This window comes from Fimicolochytrium jonesii (genome assembly GCF_025526975.1).
Source record: "Fimicolochytrium jonesii strain JEL569 chromosome Unknown EV422scaffold_3, whole genome shotgun sequence".
NCBI lineage: Eukaryota > Fungi > Chytridiomycota > Chytridiomycetes > Spizellomycetales > Powellomycetaceae > Fimicolochytrium > Fimicolochytrium jonesii.
In genome coordinates, this window is record NW_026515670.1 from 707690 (window position 1) to 735140 (window position 27451).

At 53.7% G+C, this 27451-nt stretch overlaps 10 protein-coding genes across 10 annotated transcripts; 5 read left to right on the forward strand and 5 right to left on the reverse strand.

Annotated features, from left to right (window-relative positions):
* Positions 1-166: 166 nt before the first annotated feature.
* Positions 167-2638, reverse strand: EV422DRAFT_516945 (hsp71-like protein). The gene is made up of 2 exons (XM_053069416.1): positions 2311-2638; positions 167-2152 (listed from the first exon to the last, which is right to left on the reverse strand). The coding sequence occupies exons 1-2, from the start codon at positions 2379-2381 to the stop codon at positions 286-288; spliced, it is 1938 nt and encodes a 645-aa protein (XP_052928673.1). The 5' UTR covers positions 2382-2638; the 3' UTR covers positions 167-285.
* Positions 2639-3687: 1049 nt separating this feature from the next.
* On the reverse strand, positions 3688-4789 carry EV422DRAFT_516949 (ammecr1 protein). The gene is made up of 2 exons (XM_053069417.1): positions 4695-4789; positions 3688-4616 (listed from the first exon to the last, which is right to left on the reverse strand). Exon 2 carries the CDS (start codon positions 4598-4600, stop codon positions 3929-3931), a length of 672 nt encoding a protein of 223 aa, XP_052928674.1. The 5' UTR covers positions 4601-4616; positions 4695-4789; the 3' UTR covers positions 3688-3928.
* Positions 4790-5083: 294 nt separating this feature from the next.
* Positions 5084-6792, reverse strand: EV422DRAFT_605431 (uncharacterized protein; the record flags this gene model as incomplete). The annotated part of the gene is made up of 5 exons (XM_053073779.1): positions 5084-5575; positions 5646-5939; positions 6020-6356; positions 6421-6694; positions 6763-6792. The coding sequence occupies 5 exons, from the start codon at positions 6790-6792 to the stop codon at positions 5401-5403; spliced, it is 1110 nt and encodes a 369-aa protein (XP_052928675.1). The 3' UTR covers positions 5084-5400.
* A 1724-nt stretch (positions 6793-8516) lies between these two features.
* On the forward strand, positions 8517-10208 carry EV422DRAFT_564330 (uncharacterized protein; the record flags this gene model as incomplete). Its single annotated transcript, XM_053072188.1, has 3 exons — positions 8517-8933; positions 9024-10067; positions 10140-10208. 3 exons carry the CDS (start codon positions 8517-8519, stop codon positions 10206-10208), a joined length of 1530 nt encoding a protein of 509 aa, XP_052928676.1.
* Positions 10209-11340: 1132 nt separating this feature from the next.
* EV422DRAFT_239786 (uncharacterized protein) lies at positions 11341-12629 on the forward strand. The gene is made up of 3 exons (XM_053065640.1): positions 11341-11838; positions 11918-11982; positions 12054-12629. Exons 1-3 carry the CDS (start codon positions 11521-11523, stop codon positions 12511-12513), a joined length of 843 nt encoding a protein of 280 aa, XP_052928677.1. The 5' UTR covers positions 11341-11520; the 3' UTR covers positions 12514-12629.
* Positions 12630-14322: 1693 nt separating this feature from the next.
* Positions 14323-15797, forward strand: EV422DRAFT_576208 (uncharacterized protein; the record flags this gene model as incomplete). The annotated part of the gene is made up of 5 exons (XM_053073228.1): positions 14323-14906; positions 14932-15148; positions 15175-15291; positions 15333-15511; positions 15543-15797. The coding sequence occupies exons 1-5, from the start codon at positions 14433-14435 to the stop codon at positions 15795-15797; spliced, it is 1242 nt and encodes a 413-aa protein (XP_052928678.1). The 5' UTR covers positions 14323-14432.
* A 1931-nt stretch (positions 15798-17728) lies between these two features.
* EV422DRAFT_516964 (cyclic nucleotide-binding-like protein) lies at positions 17729-21119 on the reverse strand. Its single transcript, XM_053069418.1, has 7 exons — positions 21086-21119; positions 19967-20989; positions 19505-19673; positions 19208-19431; positions 18696-19139; positions 18512-18627; positions 17729-18403 (listed from the first exon to the last, which is right to left on the reverse strand). The coding sequence occupies exons 2-7, from the start codon at positions 20618-20620 to the stop codon at positions 18124-18126; spliced, it is 1887 nt and encodes a 628-aa protein (XP_052928679.1). The 5' UTR covers positions 20621-20989; positions 21086-21119; the 3' UTR covers positions 17729-18123.
* On the forward strand, positions 21028-23160 carry EV422DRAFT_240203 (alternative splicing regulator-domain-containing protein). The gene is made up of 11 exons (XM_053065641.1): positions 21028-21145; positions 21230-21254; positions 21335-21412; positions 21486-21534; positions 21604-21658; positions 21727-21765; positions 21884-22017; positions 22085-22178; positions 22245-22598; positions 22667-22849; positions 22915-23160. The coding sequence occupies exons 2-11, from the start codon at positions 21240-21242 to the stop codon at positions 23057-23059; spliced, it is 1146 nt and encodes a 381-aa protein (XP_052928680.1). The 5' UTR covers positions 21028-21145; positions 21230-21239; the 3' UTR covers positions 23060-23160.
* EV422DRAFT_240204 (uncharacterized protein) lies at positions 23161-24071 on the forward strand. The gene is made up of 2 exons (XM_053065642.1): positions 23161-23293; positions 23373-24071. The coding sequence occupies exons 1-2, from the start codon at positions 23262-23264 to the stop codon at positions 23890-23892; spliced, it is 552 nt and encodes a 183-aa protein (XP_052928681.1). The 5' UTR covers positions 23161-23261; the 3' UTR covers positions 23893-24071.
* On the reverse strand, positions 24059-26140 carry EV422DRAFT_516977 (uncharacterized protein). The gene is made up of 5 exons (XM_053069419.1): positions 25983-26140; positions 24954-25869; positions 24816-24882; positions 24581-24738; positions 24059-24504 (listed from the first exon to the last, which is right to left on the reverse strand). The coding sequence occupies exons 1-5, from the start codon at positions 26013-26015 to the stop codon at positions 24251-24253; spliced, it is 1428 nt and encodes a 475-aa protein (XP_052928682.1). The 5' UTR covers positions 26016-26140; the 3' UTR covers positions 24059-24250.
* Between the last annotated feature and the right edge of the window lie 1311 nt (positions 26141-27451).

Here is a 27451-nt window from a genome sequence, read left to right on the forward strand (position 1 = left end):
CCCGTGCATTACATATATATACACGCTTGTGATGGGGAACTCTTTTCAGCACTACTAAGCAAATACCAGTCGTGCACATGTCCCATGAACACCAGCAATTGAAGACCGACGACGCAACTCAAGCAACTCAAAAGGAGATAACTCCACACACACATATGGACGAATAGGGGTAATGTTTTTGAACGTAACATTTCAAAATGCTTCAAATTTTATATATACAATAAGAGAGATGCCGTCTATAATATAATGCTGAACCGGGTCACTAAATGTCATTTAGCAGGGGCTTTAGTCCACCTCCTCGACGGTCGGGCCAGCGTCGCCGCCGGCACCGGGGAAGCCACCAGGAGCAGCTCCACCAGGGAAACCACCGGCGCCAGGTGCACCACCAGCTCCGTACATCTTCATCATGATGGGGTTGGCGACACCCTCAAGCTCCTTCTGTCGGCTCTCGTACTCCTCCTTGGAACCCTCGTGGTTGTGGTCGAGCCACTTGATGGCCTCGTCGATGGCAGCCTCGAGCTTGGTCCTGTCGGAAGCCTCAAGCTTGGAAGCGACCTTCTCGTCTTGCAGGGTGTTGCGGAGGTTGTAGGAGTAGGACTCGAGGGAGTTCTTGGCTTGAATACGCTCGGCAGCAGCCTCGTCCTCAGCCTTGTACTTCTCGGCTTCAGAAACCATACGCTCGATGTCCTCCTTGGAAAGACGACCCTTGTCGTTGGTAATGGTGATCTTGTTCGACCGTCCGGTGGTCTTGTCGACGGCGGTGACGTTCAGAATACCGTTGGCATCGACATCGAAGGTGACCTCGATTTGAGGAACACCACGGGGCGCGGGGGGGATACCGGTGAGCTCGAACTTTCCGAGGAGGTTGTTGTCCTTGGTGCGGGCACGCTCACCCTCGAAGACCTGGATCAACACACCGGGCTGGTTGTCGGCGTAGGTGGAGAAGGTCTCGGACTTCTTGGTGGGGACGGTGGTGTTACGCTTGATCAAAGCAGTCATGACACCTCCGGCGGTCTCGATACCGAGGGAGAGAGGGGCAACGTCGAGAAGGAGGAGGTCCTGGGTCTTCTCGGACGTGTCACCAGTGAGGATAGCAGCTTGGACGGCCGCACCGTAAGCGACGGCCTCATCGGGGTTGATGGACTTGTTGGGCTCCTTGCCGTTGAAGAAGTCGGTGATCAACTTCTGGACCTTGGGGATACGGGTGGAACCACCGACAAGGACAACTTCGTCGACGGAGTTCTTGTCGATCTTGGAGTCACGGAGGACCTTCTCGACGGGCTCAATGGTGGAGCGGAAGAGGTCCTGGCAAAGCTCCTCGAAACGAGCACGGGTGATGGAGGTGTAGAAGTCGATACCCTCGAAGAGAGAGTCGATCTCGATGGAGGTCTGGGCGGCCGAAGACAAGGTACGCTTTGCGCGCTCGCAAGCGGTCCTCAAACGACGGAGAGCACGGGGGTTGGAGGTGAGGTCCTTCTTGAACTTGCGCTTGAACTCCTCGGAGAAGTGGGAAACGAGACGGTTATCGAAGTCCTCACCACCCAAGTGCGTGTCACCAGCTGTGGCCTTGACCTCGAAGATACCGTCCTCGATCGTCAGAAGGGAGACATCGAATGTACCACCTCCCAAGTCGAAGATGAGCACGTTCTTCTCGCCAGCGGTCTTCTTGTCAAGACCGTAAGCAATAGCGGCGGCGGTGGGCTCGTTGATGATACGGAGGACGTTCAATCCAGAGATAACACCGGCATCCTTGGTCGCCTGACGCTGGGAGTCGTTGAAGTAAGCGGGAACGGTAACGACGGCGTCCTTGACGGTGGCACCGAGGTAAGCCTCAGCGGTCTCCTTCATCTTCAAGAGGACCATGGAGGAGATCTCCTCAGGGGTGAAGGTCTTGGTCTCGCCCTTGAACTCGATCTGGATGTAGGGCTTGGTACCCTTGTCGACGACCTTGAATGGCCAGTGCTTCATGTCGGACTGGACCTCGGGGTCAGCGAAACGACGACCGATCAAACGCTTGGCGTCGAAAACGGTGTTGATGGGGTTCATAGCGACCTGGTTCTTGGCGGCATCACCGATAAGACGCTCGGTGTCGGTGAAACCGACGTAAGAGGGGGTAGTTCTGTTTCCCTGGTCATTGGCAATGATCTCAACACTAAAAACAGGAGAACGAGGAAACTCGTTTAGACTGATGCTCTGAACAAAGACGACGTCTTCCTCGCGCAAGATCCACCGCAACCTCCTCCCCAAAGTCGTGCGCAATGCCAAAGATGAGCGGCACAGCAAGCTCGAATGATCTCCTCCTCAACTTACCGATCGTTTTGCCAGATGCCAACGCAAGAGTAGGTGGTACCCAAGTCGATACCGACAGCTTTGGAAGTCATGGTTGATAGTTTTTCTTCTGATCTGCGGGAAGAGCAAGAAGAGATCACCAGGAATGAGGGGAAAAGTGGGAACGAAGGCTGGCCTGTGGGTGCTTTATACTGCACGGCCTTGCGAGGAGCTCAGCAGCGAACCGAAAGTTTCTTTTTTTCCCACGGGTCTGTGTGCGACGCAAGGGATCTTCGCTTCGCAAGGTCCTGCATGCAAAAAACGGTGCTGTGCGGGGCGCCAAGAGGAGCAAAAGGTGCGTGCATGTCGGCTTCTGCTTGCCGCGTCCCCATGAATCCTTCCTCGCGGTTCTATCACACGGAAGCAAGCCCCAATCCGCGCACTCTCCGCCCATATGCGCACCAGTAAAGATCGCCCTTATGGTGAGCGGAGTTGAACTCCTTTGAATTTGAAAGACACCATTTTGATTAGACTTCGACGCGATTTCTAAACATCGTCGATAGCCTCAGTTTCCTTGTTCAATGGCGGGCTTCCGTCACGATTACTTATTGAGCCCCAACAGCCACTTTGGCTGCGAGACGCGTTGAGAAGGATCTGGCCAAATCGACTGTGCCACCCGCGACTTCCATCGCATTCTACGACCACATTCCTTATTGGCGTATTTAAATCGTCATCACATGAGAAACAATTAAAAATCGACGGTGGCAGAAGTCAAACTCCGCTCACCACTGTCAATCAGGTACGGGAGATGACGACTGGACATACAGTAAGTTTGCATAACAAGCGGAGAACACATGAAACTCTTTGCAGGCATTACGTGACGCTGGATACACACGGCTGCCTCAACTTGCCTTGGGCTGTTGTACTAGCACAAGTTCATCACGATGCCGAATGCCATTTGGCCAGGGAAGACATAATGCGACGCAAGAGACCCGAGTTTGGTAGAACCGACCTCCCTCGACGCCGCAAACATCTTGGAGATCTTGGATGTTTTCCACTCTCCATGCCAGCGAATCTGGCCAGAACGCAAGCTTTACAACAGATGCATCCACTGTGTGTGGGTTGGGACGGAGGCGATCGTTTTGATGGGTGTTCTGCTGTTCTGAAAGCAACGCTGTGATGACACGATACTGTGGTTCACTTCGGACCAACGGCAAACGAACATGCAACCATCGAGAACGCGAATGCAGCTAAAACTGGGTACTGGAAAACGAGTGTGCAACGTACTGTACCATCGGAGTACCATGGAAGGTGCGGTTGAGGAATGGTGGCTCCGCAAACTGCGAAGTTACGTATGATGAGACAATACGCGATTGAATAAGTGGTGATGCCAGCGCTCAGGCATGAGATGCTCGTGAATGTGGGACTATGCAACCGGCATATATTATTGTTTTGCTTAAAAGGGAGAGATCGTTCGTTCCCCAAAATTACATACAATAGAGTGAAGGTGAAATGTCGTCACGCAACCCTATATACGCAAAAGACGATCAATATTGTGCGTCGTCCACTTTCAAACAAGTTACAAACGGTGAAACAAGAACGAGGCGCATCCAACGCTGATGAGAATGCTCCCTCCATCGAAGCTACGTAGGTAAAACTCTCAATTGACATATTGATTCTGCTTTTTCCAGTCAAGATACTCCTCATACGTCACGCTGGTCTTGCTAGACTGATACCTCGTCAACACAATCCCATCCTTCACTTCCTGCGTGATCTTGCCTTTATGACCACCCTTCCTTAACAACGACTCCACAGCCTCCTCCTTCGTCCAGCCCTGCTCCTTCGCCACCTCCGGCAAATACGTCGCGGTCCGCTTGTTCCCACTCTCCGATTTGAACTCGATCCAGATGCCGTGCGTTCCCACCCGCCAATCCAGGTAATCGCTCCCGTCCTCGAAATCGACCAGGAGTGAGACGGCGCACGAGAGACGGCGAAGCTCGGACGCGACGATGGGTGAGAAACGCCGGTCGTGGAGCGCGGATGTCAGCGCGTACTCTGCGAGACCGCGGTGGAGGGGCATGGCTGAGAAGTTACCGATGCACCCTCTGAGTTGATGGTCTGAGGAGCCGCGCCGTTTGGAAGTCGACGAGGAGGACGGGACGGTGTTCCAAGTGACGAAAAGGGGGTATTTTTCGTCTTCGAAGGGTGCCGGCATGGGCTTGCGGTTCTCGAAGTGTGATTCGAGGACGTCGAAGCAGAAGTAGCAGTGCTCTTTGGTTACCCCCATGCCATCAACGTTCGACTGAGAGTCGGACCTTCCGTTGGATTGCATGCTTGCTCCTGTGCTGCTGTGGAAATAGAAGGCAATTCAGAGGCCCTCCGTCGGCTAAGTCTATAGCTTATTTGTACTCTGAGAGCGTTCACACCAACCCGTCTTCTGCCTGCCGGCTGGTACAGCTAGCGGTGATTTCGAGGGGGGAGACGGTGGTTTGTCAGGAAAGTTGCAGGCAAGTGACGTGAGCCCAAGTTTCCTCAACGCGTCGCGAAAGCATACACGGACATGGACTGAGAAACGACCTCAGATGAGAAATCCATTGACGCAGCGACCATGGGGAGAAATGAACTGCCCTTCTCTCGAATATCGGTTACTTATTCCAGAATACACCGCAACAAAGCAAAGGAAGCGTACACAACACATATGTCATTGGAAAAGAGGGAATACATTGAAACGAAAGAATAACATAACAAAGCGTAGAGGATAATTTAGGCATAACATAGGAGTCCAAAACAACACAAAGAAATAAAGAAGAAACAAGAGAGATCAATACATAGTAAAGAAGGATTAGACAAGCCAACGAAGCGTCCCACAATATCCTATCACATCACAATGTCAAACACGAGGTAATAATCTTAGTCCAAAAAGAGAGGCGAAGGAAGGCGGGCCACCAAAGGGAAAGGTGAAGATGCCCCACGCAAAGCAGGTGACTGATCTGCCCGCAGTCCCAAAGTCGATGAAGTTCTGCGCTTGTAACAGTAGATATGCGAGCGCCGAAAGAGAAGTTGGACAAACAGCATGCGCAATGGTCGACTCTGTCGTTCCTCGCCCGTATCCAAAAATGTTGTGCGGATTCTTCAGAAGCCGGCGATGCCACCGCGAATGACCGCCGCTGCTGCCGCCTGCGCATCCCCTCCGTTGGCGCCGCTGCGGTGGGGGCATTGATGAATCCAGTGGCCTTTGACGAGACAGATCTTGCAGGTGTAGCCGTCCGGAGGCACAGATTGTTTGGGAAGGGTGCATTGTTGAATCCTGCAATGGGTTATGTACGGCGTAAGGAACAGGAAAGAGGGCATCATAACTCTTTCAAGAGATCCCTTACCAATGACCAGGAGTATGGCACTTGCGGCATACGTATCCGTCGGGAGGCACTGTCGTCTTCCCAACGCTGCGGTTCGATGGTTGCATGTGCGTGGGTGAGTGCCTGGCCGATAGTCCCCGGAGCGCGGCGCTGATGGAGAGCCCGTCGTATCTGGCGATGGCGGCCGCTGCTGCAGCACTCAACGATGAGGTATTCATGCCAGCAGAGGCGTTGGGTGGGTAGTTATGGAAGTATTCACTGCGACGACGGTACTGGTAGAGGTTGCAGTTCTTGAGCCAGTGGCCCTCAACGAAGCTACGAGGCCAGAAAGAATATATGTGAGCCTAATGACATTAATCATCGCGGTCCGGCATGCTGACAAGACGACGACGTACCATAATTTACATATGTATCCAGGAGGAGGAACGGTGCTATAGCCCCTTCCGAGCCCCGGGTATGACCCGATTGCGTGTCCAGAGCCAGCAGACGTTAGACTGTCGAACTCATCCGCAAAATCTCTTCCTAGAGCCCTGTATGCCCTTGCGCGTAAGGTTTCCAATGAAGTCGTATAGTGCGAGTGGTGTCGAGGTTGGGCATGGCTATAATGCAGATTATCCCGTGAAGTGTCTGGGAAGTCTGTGGCGGATGAAAGGAAGCTGTCATACAAGAATGGGCGGATAACGGAGTTCGTAGTTTCGGGAAGGGAGAGTTCGGAAGGGTGCGGGTTGTTTTCTGGTGATGCGAATGGTATGAGTTTGTGAAGCACTAAGGACATTTACTAACAACGACACAATACCTTGGAAAGCCCCACCGGAACCGCTCTCGGGTCCGAATCCCATGTCTACCCCATCTCTCCGCATCGCGCTGTGCCCATCGCCCAGAGCCAAGTCCGCAAAATGTCTGAGAAAGGCATCGTCATTGAACGCGCTCCGGTCGTCCCCATACATTCGCGCAGCCGCGGTCGCGTTTTCCAAAGCTTCCAACTCCGTCGTGCCCCCATTCGAACCTGCCAACAGGCGCAAAGCTGCGAAATAGTCCGGTTGTCCTGACTCCAGACCTAAATCACTCTTCTGCGGACTTGACGCACGTCCATTGAGTCCTCGCTGTAGGTGAGCACGTTCAGGAGAGTGCCCCATACGACGATCGTGCTCCTCACGGCCATGCCCATAACGCTCAAAGTGCTCTGAAGAGTTACGTGACAAGACAGGTAGCACCGAAGTATGTTGATGATTCGAATAGCCAGGAACATGCACTGAGTGTCGATGGGATAACGTCGGAGGTGAAGGAAAGATATTGTGCGCCTGTGTCCCTTGCGCGAGCCGGTGGTGTTGGCTTTGGGAGCTCATATGGTTGTACGCGTCCGTGGGAAATCGGTACATCAACGAGCCCAACCCGCTCTCGCTACCACTATCGTCCCTCTGTTGTGGATAATGTGGCTGGTTTTCCTGCGTTGGCGCTGAGGACGGGAAGACGGGCTCCGCGGGACCAAGGATGCTATCATAATCGGCTGCAATCGCAATGGGCCGCGCAACGGGCTGCCAGCTGCGAACGGGTACAGGCTGCAGCCCAGACGCAGTCGCCGACGTCGGCGTGTCCAAGAACGCTTTATGGGGAGCGGTTTGCGCAGAGTGGGAAAGGCTGCGAAAGTCATACTGGTGGGAAGCCGCGTTACTACCCCCATCGTCAGACCTGTCCTCGGACGTGTTTCGCTCGTCCCTGCCCTCGTCCGTACGTGCGCTAGAGCTCGGTCGGAACCCTGCTGCAAAGCCTAGACCTGGCGGAGGATAGGAGTGCGGTTGACTGCCAAGACCAGGGAGCGAGAAGCTACGCGCATTCCCAGAACTGATCATCTTCGCCGTCGTGTCGCGCTCTGAAATGGCCTGTGTATCCGTGGTTTGTGCTCTGAGCGTAGGCAGGTCCTGCAGCAACCTCAAGAGAGACGCAACACAGCGCTGAGTCGAGAGTGTTGCAGCGCTTGCTCTTTCCTCTCCGTCTCTCCAACCCTTCGTTGGAAGACACGCACGCGAGGGGGACGAAAGTGGGGTAGGAAAGACGAATAAACGGCGACGGGTAGCACACAGTAATCTAAGTTTGATGAAGGGGATAACGCCTTACTCCGTATAGTACTGCCTCCCAGCTTCGCTTCGCAGAAAAACATGCGTTGAATTCCATGGATATCCGGGCGGGATCCCAAACGTTTATGGTTTAATTACAGGATGCTTCACCTGGTGTCCCCAGAAAGGAGGAGCACACACAGGGGTTCTTGAACCACGGGACGAAGGGTGATGACGAAAGTCCAGGCGAAGACGCGTCGAGGCTGATGCTTCTTCGCTCGCTCGCCCCATATCCACAGGCCATATCTGTATGTACTGTTTTTCCTCGGAACCAAGCCGGAAAGAACTGGTCGCTCTGGGCTTGTCTCGGCGAGGGTGGACTGTAAATGGGTGGTATCGCATTATGCTTACTTTTAGCGGGCAACGAAACGTCTGGGTAAGATGGGAAAGGGCATGCCCACAGGCTCGCCTGCATGTAAATGTGTAATATGTAACTGGACAACACGCGCAAGCTCTCATCGCGGTTCTGCTATCTTGCCCTCCTGCCCTCAGACTTCCCGCGAAACGTGCTTATTTTTTGTAACTAAAAAAGCAGTTGCACATGGCACTTTCTCCCGAGGCCCCTTCGCTTATTCAGTAACATAGCATCGCTCCCAACCACCCTTGAGGATCCAGAGCTTCTCAGTGTCCAGGAGTATCAAGCCTTCGGTTGATCAGAATCCCCCACCTCGAAGTTCTTAGCGTCCCTCGCAGATTTTCCACGCGCTCGTATCGCCATCCTCGAACCTCGTTGCCCCCGCCAGCGTCTTTCGCTTTGCCGCCTACCCAAGCTGCCAGGATGGCACATCTCCTGACCCATTTGGATCCGGCACAAATACATGAGCTCTTCCTCGATAGCCAAAAAGTCAATACCCTCTCGCCCCTCCTTGCCACATCTTCAACCGCAGAACACGATTCCGACGACAGTCCATTCCACTCCGATGAAGAGGACGATCATGCCACAAACGGTCACAGTAGTAACGGGAAGCCAAGGCAGAACTCACTAGCGCAATATGTCAATTTGGAGCACTTGAGCCTGAACAACTGTAATCTACATTCGGTCGAAGGGTTTCCTGTTCTCAAAAGGCTGGCAAAACTGGACCTGGGGGATAACAAGATTAGTGGCGGCTTGGAGACCTTAGCGGCGCTGACGAGATTAGAGAGCTTGGATCTGAGTAATAATAAGATTGCAGACTTGGAAACCTTGGCGCCTCTGGTGAGTTCATACCTGCGTCTACCGTTAAGTGTTTCTCACCTCTGATGAACAATATACTGATCATGATGAATCCTATTCCATCGCGTTCAGAAACAATTACCGAACCTCAAACTTCTAAATCTTGTCGAATGCGAAATAGCGAAACGGCCAGACTACCCCGATATCGTATTCCAAACTCTCCCACAACTGCAAGCCCTCGATGACCGCGACAAGGATGGAAACGAAGTCGAACTCTACAGCGAGGATGACTACGATGAGGAAGAGGAAGAAGGGGAGGGCGAGGTTCAGGGAGGCGAAAATGGGGGTGAAACGCACGATGAGGAAGGCGAGGAAGAGGATTACGAGGAGGAAGTGAGTGGGGAGGTAGAGGGAGATGAGCACGGTTCGGAGCACGGTGTGGACGGTGGTGAGGATAACGGTCTGGAAGTATATGAGATAGGGAGCGAGAGCGATGATGAAGATGCAGATCAGAGTGGATACCAAGGGACCGTTGTTGAGCAAGAAGGGGACGAAGAGGACGACATCTTTGATGATGAAGCCGATGAACGTCATCCATTAGCGGATGAAGATCAAGATGAGGGAGATATCGTCTACGAAGTACAAGATGTCTCACAGCACGATCACGGCATCGAACTCATAGATGACGATGACGGTGACGACGATGGTGAAGAGGAGGAGGAAGATGAAGGGCAAGAAGTGATTGATGTAGACGAACAAACTGAAGATGGACACGGCTATGCAGGCGGCTTCGGCGACGGCGAGGACGGGGAGGAGGACGAAGAGCTAGAAGATGAAGACCTTGACGAACCAAACACCGGCTTACAAGGAGGCAAAGGTCTCCCATCGTCTAGTGTGCAACCTTACATCTCCCACGGCGACACAGAAGACTTGGCCGCCGAAGCCGAGGAGGAAGAAGAGGAGCTGGAATACATTGCGGACCACGGATTTGGCGACCACGACTTTATGGGTGGAGGGGAGCTTGCCGCCGACCCATTCATGATGGATGACTCGCTGATGGGTGCGCCTTCGGGGGACTTTGAGACTTTCGTTACTGGAGAGGTCGGGGACGAGGCGCTTTTCAATGCGACGATGAAGAGAAAGGCTGATGAGATTGACGCTCTGGGCGATGAAGGGGTGAGATAGCCTTTCTTTATCGGCCGTGTTTAGCACGACTCATAATCCTTAACTTCTCAACTACTCTGACAGCTTAACGAATTCGTCAATAACGATGATGACGACGACGAGGTGCCCGATAGTAAGAAGCAGAAGACATAAACCGTCGAATCCCACAAGCAACGTCAGACAAGCACTCTATCCGCCACTTGAAGGACTAAGCCCAACCATCCATAATATCTGGGATGGCGTGTTATGTACATTGATACCTCTTTAGTCCTCAAACGATAGGCGGCCGTTGTATTTATGGCTTCGTATGAGTTTCTTGGGAGGGGAGGGGGAGGTGAGGTCGGAGGCCAGTATGATATTGGTTATACTTCAAACATATACCCATCCTTTTTTGAAGATTCTGAGCGAGTTGTTCTGCGGCTTTGGACGTTGCTTGCATTGCTTACCTGTTGAGAGAAGTGCAAGACGTGCAGGGATTTGGACTTCTCCTGGACAGGTCTTGGAAAAGCCTGGGAAAACCTGGGAACGTCTCAGCCCTGTTGACTCCAAGTCCTCGCCATCTCCACAATAAACGTCGCGACCTCCCCATGTACATACATTATTGCACACATTCTCCATGATACATTATTCATGGAGACCGCGGACAGGTTTTTTTCCAACTCCATCGTCTAGTTATCTCCGGGAAAAGTCCTCGAGGCTCGATCTGATCTGCTCCTAAAGCAACGGCTTCGTGTCACAAATATCGACAGCGCGTGCCAATTTGAGGCCTGTCACACCGCCATCCCTTTAGTCCCTTTATCCCCGCAGATTTCGACCTCCAGAAAGTGATAATTCTATCTCCAAGACTGCCTCCTGGCCACACAGAGGAGTTTTGTAAGGAGATCTCATTTGCAGACCCCTTCTGACCTTCCTACCGCTCTTGCAATCAAGCTCCCAGATACCGGTGCTCGCGGGTCTCCACGGTTTGCTTTTGTTGCCGTACGGATTTGAACTCGAACGCTGGTGGAGGGCAGCCGGTGTCCCTCCGGCAGTTGGAACACTGGAGTATGAACGATCGCGAGATATCGACCCCCGTTGTTGTTCCTGTCGCACATGCACATGCATCCTGTCAAAAGCCTGCCTTTCCGTGGAGGCCTGGGGCCTCTCCACCCATGCTGCAAATAGAATACTTTCCCTCACATTAATCCCTTGTGCTTCTCTTCACCGTTCCACAGCCCCACTCGTTTTCGCAGCCTGTCCCCTTTCTACTCTCTTTAATCACAATTCGCCGCAACCCCTGAGTCTATATAAAGGGAAGGAGGGAAAGCAGCCGCCCGTCACTCCTTTGTTGCAACACTTCGACGAAATCTGCCAGCGGAGCCGAACGGACTCTGCCTGAGAGTCCTTAGCGACGCTGTCGAGCCCATAACGACCATCAACGATACTCACGACCTTGACAGCAGTCGAGCCAAAAACTGTTCCCACGATGGATTCCAACGCTGTGAAAAACTCTTCCGCAGGAGCGACTCCTGCAATGCAAGTCTCCGTCCAGATCACCCATATGAACGGCCAAAAGAAGGACGGTGGTGCCTCCAACACCGATACAGCCGCAAGATTGGAACAAGGCCAGCCTGGCCAAGGAAATCTTTTGCCGTTTGCGGTAGAGGAAGTGGTTCATGGGTTCAATGGGCCATTCCCGGCTGGACGGAAATCGCCCTTGAGCGCTGGACGCTTGGGATTGGGTGGAGCGTGGACTAGGAGGAAGAGGAATTTCGTTATGGTAGCGTTGACGGTTGCCTTTGCGGTGAGTTCTCGTGAGAGTTGGGGAGGTTGATATGACACGGGAAAAAACAGATATCTGAACTATTTTGCTCGATTTGCAGACGTTTGCTGCCGCTCATATCGCCTTGATTAGGACGCATGCGGAGTATGGACCTAGAAGTGCATGGTATGTTTTGTTTCGCAGCTTGCTTATATCATTCACTTTCAAGCAATTCGCTCATCAACCTTCCCGAACAGCATGCTCTTCATATCCGCCTACCAAGAAACCCCGACATCCTACAGTTTCGTCGCTCGCTCAACAGCGTGCCACACAAACATCATTCTCTCCTCGCTCTCCCTTGCCACAGCGCTAGCTCTCCTCCCGCTTATCCTCCTCCTCACGCCCAAAAAACCGCACCTCTTCCCGGCACTACTCACGCTCATCCCGGCAGCGCTCCTCACCGTCTCCGGCGCACTTACACTCAAGGGCTTGCGGGAAACATGCGATAATTTCACGACCGTTCGAGGAGGCCGATGCGCGGATGTCTATGATGCCGGATTGTTTTGGAACAGCGATTGGACGAAGGTGTATTTCGTCAGGCTGGCGGCGGTGCAGGCGGCGGCAGGCGTTGCGTATGCTGGAGCGCTGACAGCGGTGATTAGTAGCGTGCTTTGGGGGATGCAGTGGTGGAGGTGGAGGAAGGTTAGGTGGTGGTAAGGGTACGGCGGCTGCAATGCTTAGCAGTTCGGCCGGTTCTTCAGGATGTTGGGTGGATGTTGGGTGCGCAGGCAATACGTAGCGAAAGGCTAACGTCTCGCTCCATTCATGGGCTTATCTGCAATGTATAATAGTTCTTGATCCGGGAATGTGCACATATAATCGTTTATTTCGTCCGCCTGAATGGGCAATATGCCGTTTGGGTTGCCATCAGACTGTACGATGATGAAGGATGGTCTTGAGACATTTGGGTGTTGCTCCATTCTTGGGCTGCCATTCCCCCAGGCATTCCCCGATGGCGTCTTCGGAACACGGTTGCCTCCCGTTAAGCCGAATTCGCTGGCGATTTTATTGGGAGCCGCCGGAGGCGGGAGACCCCTATGGCAGCAAAGTATGTCAGGTTGGCAAGCGCTACACTGCGCTATACACTGACCCTCCCCTATGCCCTCCACTGACCCTCCCTACGCAGTCCAACCACAGTGATTCGCAAAAAGCTAAGCTACGTGAATGTGGGAATCAATATGCGCTTCTCGGGAGATTGATGAAATGCACGCATTTTTCCACTCATAGTCTAATCATCGGATCTCACCAGAGATGGTGGGCGGCGTGAAGTAATGGGAGTCTTCTTCAGAAAGCGGTTCCTGAAAGAGTTGTCACCTTCTTTCTCCACATCATTCTCACCGGTGCTTTGGTTCTCCATGCCGCTGTCATAAGTCTCTGCCTCAGCTCTGTGCTTGCCTCAGTTCAGCTCAGCGATGCACCCCCCGGCGAACAGCAGAAGTGGTGCACCGGCCACCGATTGTGCGATCCTCCTATCCACACTCCCCCCGGGTCCCTGGTCTCCTCCTCCCCCACCTCCTCCTCCCCCATTCAAAGCAGCTGCACCGACGTAGGCATCTCCAGCTCGGTTGCACTCGAACTCGGTTGCATGGTTTTCTGGCCATGGTGAAAACCACAAGGCCACCCCAATGCACGCTGCCTCAAGCGACCGACGTGGGTACAGATCTGAGCGTGTCCCTTTGCGTGCCTGCTAGAGATGATGTCTGTTGTAGATCACTCTAGCAGAACAAGATGATTCCAACACCGTGATTGTGTCAAGGTCAGTTGCTCGCCCCAGCACAGCCAAGATCAGTACAGTCTTGCAGGGTTGTTTGGTTGCTGGGATAGCTGTGTGTCAAAAGAAAACCACGTCAATGCTGTGGTAATGAAGCTGACAACGGTGAGGGATTGTGGTTGTTACCTGCTGGTGATTTGGTGGTGACGATGCTCGCAAATTGCGTTGGGAAGGAAGCGTCAAGCCGGGGCCTGCCTTGTCGGTGAAATGGTAGAAGAGTCACAGATGCGGCGCGCCGTCGCGGCAAGCCGCTGGTCATATGAGCCCTGCCTTTTCCCCCGGTCGGCACACCGGACCACTGCCGGATTCGCCCTAGGACTCTGTCTGCTTTGCAGCCATAGAATAGATGAACACACTCTTCTGAGTGATACTTGGATGAAACACTTGATGCAACGCCCATGAACCCGCAGGAAGGAACTTCATGCCGCCACTGAATATATCGGGCGGGCAGAGTCATGGGCATTGGGAGCCGGGATGGTACGCGGGAACCCAAAGTCGAAGACCTAGTGCCTCAAGCACAGCCTTGTAAGACAGTGTGTCTACGCCTATGCAGCGACCGCTACCTTTCTCCGGCTCCGGCTGTCCTCCTACTGCCGTGCTAATGCGTACCCATGTGCTGGCCGGCGGGAATTCGTTTTCGACGCGCACATCTTCACATTCCTGACATTTCCGACATCCTCGAACTCGCCGAACTCGTCCACATATCTGGATAAGCTAGTACTTCACAGCAAGCGCACAAAAGGGCAGCGAACAACGAGTATGGTGGTATTTATCATTTCTGACTCTATTTTGTTTTCAAAAAGGGATGTATATATACAAAAGCGGGGTGAAGACAAACAGGGCGGTGGCGGCTCTGAGCATACGACCCACACACCCTATGCCTTCTATAATCAAAAACTTTGGTTGGGAGGAGAGCCCAAGCCCCCCCGCAAACACTAACGGAACGGCACGACCGTTGCAGAGAAGGGTATGCAATGTAAGGATATACAATGTTGACTATTCTTTGCGTGTGTGTTTGGGTATCGTGGGGGAGAAGAAGGCCGACGCGTCGAGTTGTAACTCGCAACTTCACAGCTCCCACCATTCGGCAGCGCCTGTATCTTGTGGCGACGGGCTCCTGTTCACGAACCCCCGGTTCTTCAGAGGAAGGATGCCGTTGACGTTGGCCGCCGGGAGGTTGCTGTGGGGATACCTCGTTGTGCGCGTCGAAGGCTCCGGCCATTGCGGTGACACGGACCTTGTCGTTGAGCCACCGGCAATGGAAGACTTCCTTGACGCGGTGTGTTCTGCGTTCCAGATGGAAGACGTATCCGACTGCGAGCTCCCGCGGCGGGCGCTGCTGTGTTGATATGAGCTTCGGAACGCGGAAGATGGGAGAGGTGCCATTGGCGGAGAAGCGGAGAATGACGACGACTCGTGTATGGAATGTACCTGCGGCGACTTGGGCGCTTGTGGATATGCCAGGTGCGATTGCGACGAGTGGTGGTGTTGGGAGTGCGTGTTGCGGGTTTGAGGGTGTGGGTATGTCGCTGGCGAATGTGTTTGAGAATGCTGCTGGCTGGAGTTGTGGAAGTGGTGGTCGTGGGCAGCAGACTGTTGCTCCCAAGCGTCAGCCGCCGCTGCTGAACTCCTTGCTGCTGCTGCATCGCTTGCAAGGCAGGCCGGTGAGCAGTAGAGGACACCGTTGAGGGTATGTTGCCCGCAGGCGAGGCACCAATCGAGGTCGAGGCCGAAGTCCATCGTTTCGTTGAGCGTTTTGAGACTGGTATGGAGAGTAGTGCGATGCTGCTGAGATGGAGCTATCGAATGTGGATTGATGTAGAAGTTTTGCAGAAGAGAAGCGAGGCTGTGAAGGCAGGTAGTCCGGTTTTATCGGAGGCGATGGTGGATTGGAAGTGCTGATGATGGCAACCAGGTCGGAAGGGTATTGCCCGTTGCCAAGTTTGAAGATGCAATATGGTATGGATACGAGGAGGGGCAGGACGGAGCGGGCGGGGTTGGGTTTTTCTTTTGTGCAGATCCACTTGGAGGGCGAGGAGGAATGGGGGGAAGGAAACGTGATGGGGTTGACGTGTTCGGAGGACTGGCTGCGGCGGGCGGCGGGGGGGACAAGCGTAAACCGGAAGAACAAGGAAGGCGAACAAAGGCGAAAGCGGATGACTCTGGCTAGCTTTTGCGCGAGCTTATGTGGTTGGCACGACTCTCCGAAAGCACGTTTACGCCAGAGACGTGGCTTGCCTTTTTTTGCCTAATTGCCCGAATCGGCGTGGTGATGGCGTTTTGTGGTGACTCGGCGTTACGTCTTATGATGCGGAAGTAATAATAATCAGATCTACGTATGATTAATGGCGGGTTTGCGCAACCGGGGAGCGGCTTCGCGATGTTGTGGCCGTATTATGGCGCGAGCGAGCGATTGCGTATGACTCGAGTGACTGAGCACGTAAAACGCCTGGATGGCCCGGATCTGGAAGCAGGTGTCGAATCTCCGAAGGCTTCCCTCCTTTGCCGCCGCTTGATAAACGTTTATTAGATCGCAGATAAAAACAAGGTGATGCCGCCGGGAGGTTGTAGTGGTCCAGATTCGTTCAGCACATACAGTCACCATCAATCAAATAAAACGGAGCAGATATTGGGATATGTGGTAATTCTGTGCGATTGTGTTAGGCTGGGTCTGGTTTAGCTGATATGCATAAAAACGTTTGCCCATCGTCTTTCAAGCGATCTATATATTATCCGTGTAAATCTCATCCATGTCCTCCATTTTTACCTACGCATGCATATGATTCCTGCATGATGCGACCTGGCGACATATCGCATCATTTGCGGGGTGAACGTGGCCAGAACGAGGGGGATTATGGATGACTTAACTGTGTCAAGTTCACCCACTCCAGTCGTGACCCGTCAGACCCAAGTTCTCCTTGTTTATTCCCCCGCACACACGCACTCGGTCATTGGCCGCCGAACCGTAGGGCAAGTCATGCATGCCTGTTCGGAACGGATGGAAGGTTTTCAGAACAACGTTCCTTAACCCCTGAAGAGCCCATCCACGTTCAGATTCACGTAAAGAGAAAAAATGCCGGGAGGCAGACGGCCATGACGCCTGTGAATCGAACTTCCGCCCAGGATAGGAAATATTGACAGCGCGGCTCCTCATCATGCGGCATTGATGACCAGTCAGCGGATTGCTCAACTGCACGCCTTCCCCTGGCCAATCAGCCAGCAGTGTGCGCTGCGCCGTATTAGTCATGCAGGGCTCGATCGAGGCTCGGAAGATGTCTTTAAGCTCGACTTGGATATCTTGATCTTTTGGATATCTGGAACCTCAAACAGATCAAACAAATCTCATTCGATATCGCAAATCTCATGATGGAATAGAAACGTCAGTACGCCCACGTGACCTCATCACATGGCCTTAATTGGTTTTCCATCCGAGTTTGGCGCAGAGCTGTGCTTGTTGTTCTTGTTGTTCTTCCGCCACGCTATGAACGGAACTATCGCCAACGGAACTGGGCCTCGCCTACGTAACTTGCGGCGGGGGCGGAGCCCGGAGAAGGAAAAAAACCTTTTTTCGGTCAACGCCGCTTGATGCAAGGGGTTTGCAACATCGGCGACCGCGTGGTTTTTCGTTTCCGTGCCTACATACATACATAGATACCGTCCTTATTTTCTCTTGTATTCCATCGCGTTCCTTCATATTGAGCAATAGCGGCTGAAGGCTGCGCATACAACTTGAAGCTAATCAGACGTTTGGCCAACTTGACTGCGTTCCGAACTTACACACACTTGAAAAGGGGACCCCCCTCTAACTTGAGATCTAGAACGTTTGTTCATGTCGGTCATGTGGGTCGATTCATAAATTCAGCCACCGCTTACCGTCGTTGGGCAATACCAGTCAAAGACGGGATGCGGCTTATGTAATCGCGGAACGCGTGCAGGATGAGCCTGGATTGACGGTTAGGCTGGAGCCAACCCTCTTGGGCGTGACCCGCCGCTAAAAAGCGTTTGCGGAGGAGATCCATACCTGAACCAGAGACAACGGACGGGATTCATCCTGGGGTGGGGTGGACGTAAAGCGACCCCGAGCTGTGAAGGGGGCAGGTACCTGAAGCTTATCCCGATGGAGGTGTTCCCCCATTTCTCCGAGCTGTCATTGGAAAATTCATTGTTCCGCGACCTTTGCAATCGGAAGCGCGGAGGTACGTCGGCTTCGACGAGCGCTTTATAATCCCAATGTGAGATGACGGCATGCATTACCGTCGGCCGACGAGGATAGAGTGGATGAACGTCGGATATGATGGCAGCCTGCACGAAAACAGTCGGAGCAGAGACTTCACCCAAGACTCGGAATGGGGCTTTCGGAAAAGGATGCAGCAATACTATTGCGTAGAGAACCCTACTATGTCCAAAAACGAAGAATGAAAGATGGTCCCAAAAAAAGAAAAAGATGGAAGTGGAAGTGCCATCGTCCACTGAAGCCCTCCCGTCCCTGTTCTCCCTCAAGCCAAAATATTCCTCATCAAATGCGCCTGCAACCGATCCCTAGCCGTCTCCTCGATCCGTTCCGCAATGACCGGGTTCTTCTTCAACAAGGCCATGAAATCGTCCTTGCGGAACATGAACGTGGAGCATTCGGAGCGGGCGCGGATGGTCGCGGTGCGGGGCACGTCTTGCAGGAGCGCGACTTCGCCGAACCAGGCGTCGGGCCCGGAGGCGCGGTCGATCTGTTCGCCGAATTCGGAGAGGACGTCGATTTCGCCGGAGGTTAGGAAGAACATGCTGCAAGGGCGTGAAGGTGGGGAAGGAAATGGGAAATGGTGTAAGAATTTCATGTTTCTTGGGCAAGGAAGAGAATTGGACATGCGCCATTCCGCATGATCTGCATACCTGTCGGCCTTTTGTCCACACTCTATGATCTTGTCGCCCTTTTTCCACGATTGCTGCTTCATCAAGTGCGCAAGCTCGCCAATGATCATGTCATCGACGTTGCGGAATATGCCAAGCTAGGTGAAAACAAAACGTCAGGACTGGGAGTCCACAACTCACACCCTGTTTCCCATCCGCCACGCACCTTCTTCAATTGCTGCTTGCTAACCTCAACATCAAACTGCTCAGGCGCCTTATCAACCTGCTTGCACCGTTCCTGATACAACGCAAACCGCTCATTGACAGCGTCCTGAATCTTCGCCTTGATCGCCGGATACGCCTCCTGCACCTCGATCAAGCTTTCCTTCGTCAATTTCAGAGCAAAGCACTCCTCCTTCGCCACGATACTAGCCGTGCGGTTGATGTTGAGGATGATGCCCAGCTCGCCAAAGAAGGCGCCGGGGCCGAGCTCCGCGTGCACCACTTTTTCGGCGGAGATGACGAGGGCGGACCCGCGGATGACAAAGAAGATGCTGTCGGAGTCGTCACCAATCTGGACGATGGTGCTGGAGGGTGCGAAGGTCTCTGATGTGCACCGTTGGGCTAGTTTCTCCAGGAAGACGTCGGGGGCTTCTGCGAAGATAGGGAGCTGCGGGATGAGGGTATCAGTAACACGCGCGAAGGACCTCCCAGTCAAGTGAAGGCTGTGATTCTCACCTTGGTAATATCCTGCCTTGCGATATTGGCAATAAACTCCATTCCAAATGCGGCCTTGTATTCGCGGGTAGACCACCACTTCTCGCGGTCATGAGCGAACATTTCCACGCGCTGTTTAAGATCCGGATACGATTGCAACGTGTCGTGGATCTTTTGCTTGGTGACGACCACGATATGGCAATCGGTCGATGCGCGGACGTTGGCCGTTCGTGGTTTGTCAAACACTGGCGAGGAGAGTCCAGACCGCGGTCAGTTGGAGCTATCTTAACAATTGCAGGGCATGAAAGAGGTACTCACAGACGCCCAGCTCCCCGAAGAAAGATCTGTCGCTTAGAGTCGCTAATGGTTCTTCGGCTTCCCCTTCCACAACCGCGGCCATTACATGGACATCGCCTTTTGCCAAGAAATAAATCTCCGCGCCCATCTCTCCCTTGGTTATAATCTGCTGTCCTGCTGTCCTGAACATCTGCAAGGAGACTAATGGTCAACGCCAGTGGTTTCGAGAGCATAATGCATCGCTTTCCATGCTGGAACCCCAACGGCTGAATAGACAATCTCCCGCCCGGGTGGCCTCAATAACATGGACATCTCTAGTTGAGCCTTAGATGTACTCGCCCCTCGTTGAAGTCAGCGAGCCCCATCTGCAGATGGCCAGGTCCTGTCATGCCATGACTTTCCTCCTCGTTTCCCGCCCAGTAGGTTGTACCCACAATGATGCCGGACTCGTCGCCACCGTTCGGGTCCCTCTTCGCAACCCACCTCATAAGAAATCATAGCCAATCTGTTCAGGACCTCATCAGGAAACTCTGCGAACAGCGAAAACATCTTCAGAAGGGCGATGGCGTCGTCGGCCGCGAAAGGGCTGCGTGCCACCGCAATATTGTTTCCTGACCCACGTCTGGATTTCCCAACGACGGGCGATGTGGGAAACCAGGAAGCCTCTTCCTGTTTCAGTGCGGCAACGAAACCCTTTTCGCTTGTGCCACCTCCAGACGGCCCCCCTCGTGGAAGCGGTGAAGAGACGGATCCCTCGGGAAACGGAGAATACTGGTTCCCGGTCCCGGAGACGGAGAATGATTTGGCTCGCGAGACAGGTTCACCGACGAGGCCGTGGAGCCTCTCGGCGAGCTTGACGTGGTCCGTCACCTTTGCGGAAATCTCATCGTAAGTCTTCAGCGCGTTCCTAAGCTGCTCCTGCAGATGGTTGTGCATGCTCATATGCTCGCGAAGTATTTTGTTCACGCTAACGAGTTTTGCTCGTTCAGACTCTGAGGCGTGAAGCTGTTCCCGAAGGTCCTTCATTTCCCACTCCTGATTTACAAGTTTCTCAATGATGGCCGCTCTGTCGGAAACATCTGTGATGCCGAACTCGCGGAAGTCCTTCGAAAAAGACCGGGATAGGGTCGCCGTCATCCTGGCAGATGTGTCTCTCGACCGCGATGCGTCTTCGACGGTGTGCAATTATCGTATTTAACAGCGAGTACAGTAATCTCGCGGCTGACAGTCCTGAGTCCTCCTCCCTGTGAAGCTTCAGAGCTTACTGTTGTATGGCAATGCCCTCAGCAGGTTAGCAGCCCGAACAAAGCGACGCCGGTCCTATTCAGGCGAAATAAGCGCCGAAGCTGTTTGTGGGGCTGAGCCCTTCTCCGCGGTTATGTCGGAGGGGACCGGTCGACTGGACCCGTCTGTGAAAGAGTCCACCCTGAAGTCAAACTCACTTTAACGCCGAGAAACCGGCGGGGGATGGGTAGCCGGAATGTAAACTTGAAGGACTTGCTCGAACTGGGAACAAGAAAGTCAAAGTCGGGCAAAAGGGCAAACGCGTGAGGCTGCAGGGGTGGCACAGTCGACGCAACGCCTACAAGTTCATCAACTTGCCACTTGTGAAGAAACCTAGAAGGCGTGAAGAAACATAGTCGACCATCCGTTGAAGTGCAGGTGGGTCTCCGGCTCTCTGTGCTTACAGCTTACCGTCAGGGTTCTTGTCTTCTCTTACCGTGTTCTCCTTTGTCTTGCTTCCAGTGTCTGAAAAATGTGGCATGAAGCGGTGAGAATAGCGCATTTTCCCACGATCGAATTTGGAGATGCACAAACTTCGTACTGATACACAACGTCAACTTTGATTAGAGGAAGCAGGAGAAGCTGCTCAACGCGAAATTGGTTGACTACAAAGCTAGAGCTCAGCGGCGTGCAATCTACTACAAGGTGGAGTTCAGGAAAACCCGATATGTTTTCTCTTGACGCAGCGACTGAAAGTTCTCGACTCTATGGCTCCCAGTCCAAACTAGCAGATCCCGCTCACCTCTTACGTATCACCGGCACGCAATGTGAGTTCCCGGCTGTTGTCCTCCGAACCTTGCAAGTTTTTTCTGACGCGTTATGTGGATGATCACCAGGTCAAACTTTCCCTGACGCTCAACAGTTCTATTACAACGAGAACGAGTCGAATCTGTAAGTTTGCGAGCCATGAGGTTTCCAGGTCCATGATGTCAGGAAGCTAAGTTTCTATCGTGCTTCAGGTCAAAGTGGCAGGGCGATGGGGAGACTACAATCGACAGGTCGAATCGATGCATCTGATACAGCGAAAAGAGTTGGACAATGCACGCGTCGCTCTTTGAGATTCCCGACGTCTTGATATTAGGTCCTGACTCCATCAATATACCCTGCCAAATGCAGATTTGACTGCCGCCAGCTGCTCGATTTCATCCCTACAAACCGCCCGAATGACGACAACAGCGAAGGGGATGGAGAAGACGATGAGTTGAACTTCGAATGCTACAGGGATTTGTTGGAGAACGAGCATTTAGGAAGTACGTTCCTTCTAGGGCGAACGCTGAGAGATGGGAAAGTCCATTGTGTACTGATGGATGTGTCCAGAATCGGAGGAAGAGTTACTGAAAAGTATCGATGACAACTGGAATGAGCTGCTAGTGCGGAGGAACGGTGGGGACGGATCGACATCTCAACAAGGGTATGTCGCACATCACTCGAAGCCCGCGTATTCCAGCCTCTCACTCACAGTCAGGTTCGAATGCAGCCCCGCAAAGACCGAGAAAGCAGCTATAGGATTCACCTACGCGGGCACATCCATCGCGAAGCCAAATGAAGAGGAGGAGGACGATGACAGTTTGGACGAGGAGCCCCCCGCCGAAACGCGTCTTCCTCCTCCTAAGCCTGGCGCGAGCCTTGAGCTTGATGATGAGGACAGTATCGCCTCCTTGAACGCTTTAGGGAAAACGTACGGCATTACAGACTTTTATGATAGTCTTCAAATATCCGTTGTGAGTGAAGGTGGAACCTCTGCGAGAGGAAGGAAGGGTTTCAAACATCAGTCCAACGCATCGCCGCCGCGGTCTCGGCGTGCTAGTCCGTCGTACGCACCGTATGCTAGGTACCGTACGTCACTTTGGGCTGTTGATGACGGGTGCAGAGAGTCTCACAGTGGGTTGTATTTTGCAGGAGTTTGTCGCCGGCAGGCCGAAACCAAGGCATTGCGAACCAAGCCGGAGCCGAGGAGGCTGGCCCGGATGCCATGGAATTCATCACGGAGTTTGCGATCGAACCTTCCTCTGATTCGTCCAGACCAGGCAAAGGCTATGATCATTCCGAAGAAGTATACGCCCACGAGGAACACGCAGAGAGGTGAGGAACGATGAATTTGCATCGCGCATAATTAGCAGCAGCTAAAAGAATGTTATACACGGCAGATCCCCCAATCCAGCAGGACCCTCCCGCCCACAAACCACCACCCCAGCACCACCAGCGAAAATGACAATGATGCAAAAGCTAAAAGCGAAAGCGCAGCAAGCTCTGGAAAAACAAAGTCAGATCATCGTTCGCCTGAGTATTTGATGTTTGCGAGAGTGGGGCTTTGGATGTCTTGCCGCTGTCGGCTACGCCTATAGTGATCTATGCGCTAAATTGTGCGTTCTCGGTTCTTCATTCCCATTTGGCTCCTCCTTCGTGACGCTTTGCGACGTTTTGTTAAACAGTCGCAGCGGATGAACGGATACAGGAGCGCAAAGTTGCAGAACAAAATCTTTTCCAGCGCGGGATGCAGGATTCAATTGCGGGGGCCAGTCAAAGGTGAGTCGCATTGATGGGGAGAGCCGTTGTTCGATTCTGATTCTCATCGTGCCTGTCGACTGACGATCTTCATATTCAGCGCCAGTCACGACCCATGTCCCTCCCCACCTCGCAAGGCCCGCCCACCATCCCGGTCACCCACCAGATCAGAAGGAAAGCGCGAACTGCGGTATAGGGAGCATAGAAGAAGCGAAACTCCCCAGCGGGATAGACCCACCAAATCCAGCCGTCATCGGGACAGATCTTCAACCCCAGAGCGCAGGGGATCCCGCTCGGACTACGGTCGTGAGTCAAAGCACAAACGCACCACCCGCTCACTCTCCCGCTCCCGCTCGCGAGACCGTACCGATCGACGCCGCAACCGGCAGCGAACCGCCCCACGTGATGACCGTTACCAGTCGTCGGGGCGTCATCGATCCCCGTCCCAATCACGGTCGAGGTCAATGGAGCGACGTGATCGGCGTCGTCGGTCTTCTAGGTCGCCACCGTCACGGTACTCGACCGGTAAGGGCAGGAGGGACAGGTCCCGGTCTAGATCGCGGTCGCCCTCGAGGCGGGAGAGGAGGCAGGAGAGGTCGCCGGGGGTGCGTCGTCGGTGAGAATGAGTTGATCATTGGGGGTTGCCCTTGTGTAGTCTGCGGGTCTTTGGGAGCAGAGTAGGATAGGAAAAGCGACACATATAGGCCTTTTCGTACTCCCAGAGGAATGGGTCTGGCACGATGGACACGGCATGGTAAAAGCAGCCGCCCTCCTTCTGTTCTAATACCTATACCCATATCCTGATATGTCATTTCGCAATCAAATATTTACAAACAGCCACGTGTTGTCGGTGTCGGGCTATGGAATGTCGACTTCGACTTGACGTGTAAGCGCCAACTCGAGAGCTCCGTCGAAGATCGAACTGGATGTGGTCTTTCTGCATCCCACCCTCGCTCCCTCTGCCCTTACACCGACACATCAGGCCGAATCTACGATATCCACCTCATCCGTGCCCACAAAACTACTGAACCCCGTCCCGTCTTCCTCCACCAGTTGCTCCGCAAGTAGTGTGTATCGTGATGGTGGGGGCTGCAAGCGATAACAGGTCAAAATCATACGTAGAAAAGAGAGGTCTGGGGTTAAACGGAAACGTACCGGCTCAACAAGCGCCCACTGGTTGAATTCGTGTACCAGCTGTGTTGCTCGCGCGACCAAGTCCTCTGCACTAGGAACTATACGATCCCAAAGAAGCCCATGAGTAATACATCCAAATTCCGACAACCACTTGCGCTCCGGCCCAGTACATACCACCCGCCTCAGCATCCGTCAACGCCCTGGCCTCATCCTTAGGTACGTAGTATACATGGTAGGGCAACAGTCGCTTGATGGCGTCTTCGCGGGACGTGAATGGCGTTTGGTTGGGTTTGAGGACCGCTGTTTGGTCGGCGTGGAGGGCTTCGTGCATGCTGCGTGATGATGGGGAGATGCGTGTAAGTTGATTGAGACAAAGGGGTGTTGGGGATGAGATAGTGCTATGACGTACCGGTGCTTGATGGTGCTGATGTGCTCTTGCTGTTGTGGGGTTAGGACGGGGACGAAGGGTGCTGGGGCTAGATAGGGGAATGTCAACATGAGGGGAAGATCTAATAGTAAAATAAGCGATGATTTCCAGAATACTTACCAACTGACGCAGCTTTCGCGCGCGCCCGGTACCGCTTCGACGACGCCGCGCTCAAACTCTGTCCCGGCCGTTTCTGCGCCGAAGACGATGATGTCGACGATCCGGGTATTGCGGACCGCGGCAGCTGAGATGTCGGCGGGGTATGTATGCCTCTCGACGGGGTTCCAATCCCACTCCCACTCCCACTCCCAGAAGTGAAGGCTGTGCGAACTCGGTTGAGAGTCGGGGTATCTTTGATGTTTGCTTTGGTCTGCTGCTGCAGTAACATCCCCGCCTGCGCCTGCGCGAGGGCCTGGATGTGCGCTTGGGAGAAGGGTTGCATGCCGTACGGGTTGTTGTACACGAGCGGTATGCTGCCTGGGTGGAACTGTGGTATTGGCCAGTCCGCTGGAGCCGTGGTGGTGGTGAGACCCTGTGGTGCCGACGCATTCGGTATAGACGTGGCCGGGAATGAGAAATATGAAGGCGGAAAGGACGACGCACTAGAACTCGCGGGGATCTGCGGGAGCATGGGAATACTCGAAGTGAAGGACAGTGACGTTCCTGTCAGGGTCGTAGGCATACTTGTCGATAACGGTGATGACACGCTCCCAAATGCGCTGAAAGTGGAGTTGGGACCGGAGCCCAAACCTGATCCCGGGGCAAGCTGCGAGATCAGCAGCCTGCGTTCTTCCGAGGTCATGCTATCGACATCCAGATGTTTGTAGAGCTGCGGGGAACCGAGGGGCGTGGTCGGGCGTCCCAGTGCCGGAGCATTTTGCGGAGTGGAAGGTGAAAACGGAAGCAGAGGTGGTTGAGATGCCGGAGCTGCAGAGTGAACCTGATTCGCTATTTGTATAGCTGTCGCCGGCTGCTGAGAAGGCGAAGGCGAAGCCTGCTGCTGTTGAGCTAACTGGACGGCGTGCAAAAGGGCAAACTGGGTTTCAACGCCGAAGAATCGTTAGCGTGTGAAAGCGACAAGCCTTGAACGGCGTGGAAGGGAAGGGACTTAGAGATCAGGAGTGCTGGGATAAGGGTGGAGATACATACGAAGTCCAAGTTTGTATTGTTGTTTGCGGCCATGAGAGCAGGACGAACGCAATGGAAGGAGTGCGAGACGCTGGGAGCCTGGGAGGAACACTGGGAGGAACAGGCCAAAACACGACAAGGTCACATCTGCGCTTTCCCACGTCTCCACAACTTCCACGCCCCAGGAACAGGCTCATCAGAAGAACACAAGCTCGCGGCGAGAACGACATATATACAGGATATGCCGAAGGTTGGGAGTTGGAGGTAGCGGACAGGTTTCGACGCCACGACGCAGTGGGAAGCTGTATGGCCTGCCCCGGTATATGGCCGACGTTGTGCAGCGACGGTTGAGACCGGCGGGGGAGACCGGCAGATCCTCTTGTCGCACACTCACACGGACGAGGGGGTTGCCTGCGGGCAAACAGATTCCAAACGAACAGCGGTTGTTGACGGGCTTTGGCCTCCGGTTTTCGATACAATGTCTTTGATCGACTGTATTCGGAATGCCAAACGATTCTATAGTGCCTAACAGCGGTCCCGGAGAGTGGGACTGGAGGAAGCCGCGAGTACGAAAAAGTCAAGTAGCGTAGGAGATGCTTGCCTCCAAATCGAGAGGGAAAGAACTCACCAGACCCGTCGTTCGCCGCTCTGCTCAGTATCTGAGGAGGACGGGTGTTAGTCCATCGCCCGCGTGAAATATGGACACCTTCGAATGTTTGCGGTGTCACTTCTGCGTCTGGGATGTCCAGAAAGTGTGCTCTCCGAAGCGGACTTCACGTGGAGAGGCTGTCGCAAGGCGGAGGAAGCAAGGTGGTGGGAGGGCTATATCTACAGCACATGGCTTATCGATCAGGGTCTCGGACTCCTGATACGGTGTCGATGTTGTCGACGCCGTGACCCTAGGGCCCACTGCAACTGCAACGGAAGCTGATTTCCCAAATCTGGCGGGCCATGATCTCCGGTCGCGGACGTTGGTGGGGTGAGCTTTCTCATCGAACTTCTTGATACATTCGCGAATCAACCTTGCCTTTCTTCCCGCAAGTACGGCAGCTACCTGTTAAGCTGCTCCTTGTTAGAAGACCTGGTCGCATTAGCGCGTTGGGCTGAGCAAGCGGCATAAGGATGAACATTGAGGACAGTATTATCGAATTTTTCCTGACTGCACGGACGGCATTCGAAGCAGAGACGGAAAGCGCAAACGGAACTCCCAAGTGATGAAGTCTCTCGTTCAGATGATTTAGGACAGAACCAAGGAACTGAAAAGGCACACGCGACTTCTCGAGAGATCTGCGTGATCTGATTGTTGACGCCTTCTTGTCACCCATACGCTGCACTTCAGGACAGGTCGTGGATGCGTTGCGACTTCGAACTAACCCAGATTCGGGTATGGGTCTCGGTCGCGCGGAAGACTCCGCTGGTTTTGGCTGGGGAGTCGTAACGGGGTGAGATGTAGATGGGAGTGGAGACATGGTGGCAGGAGAGGGCGGCGC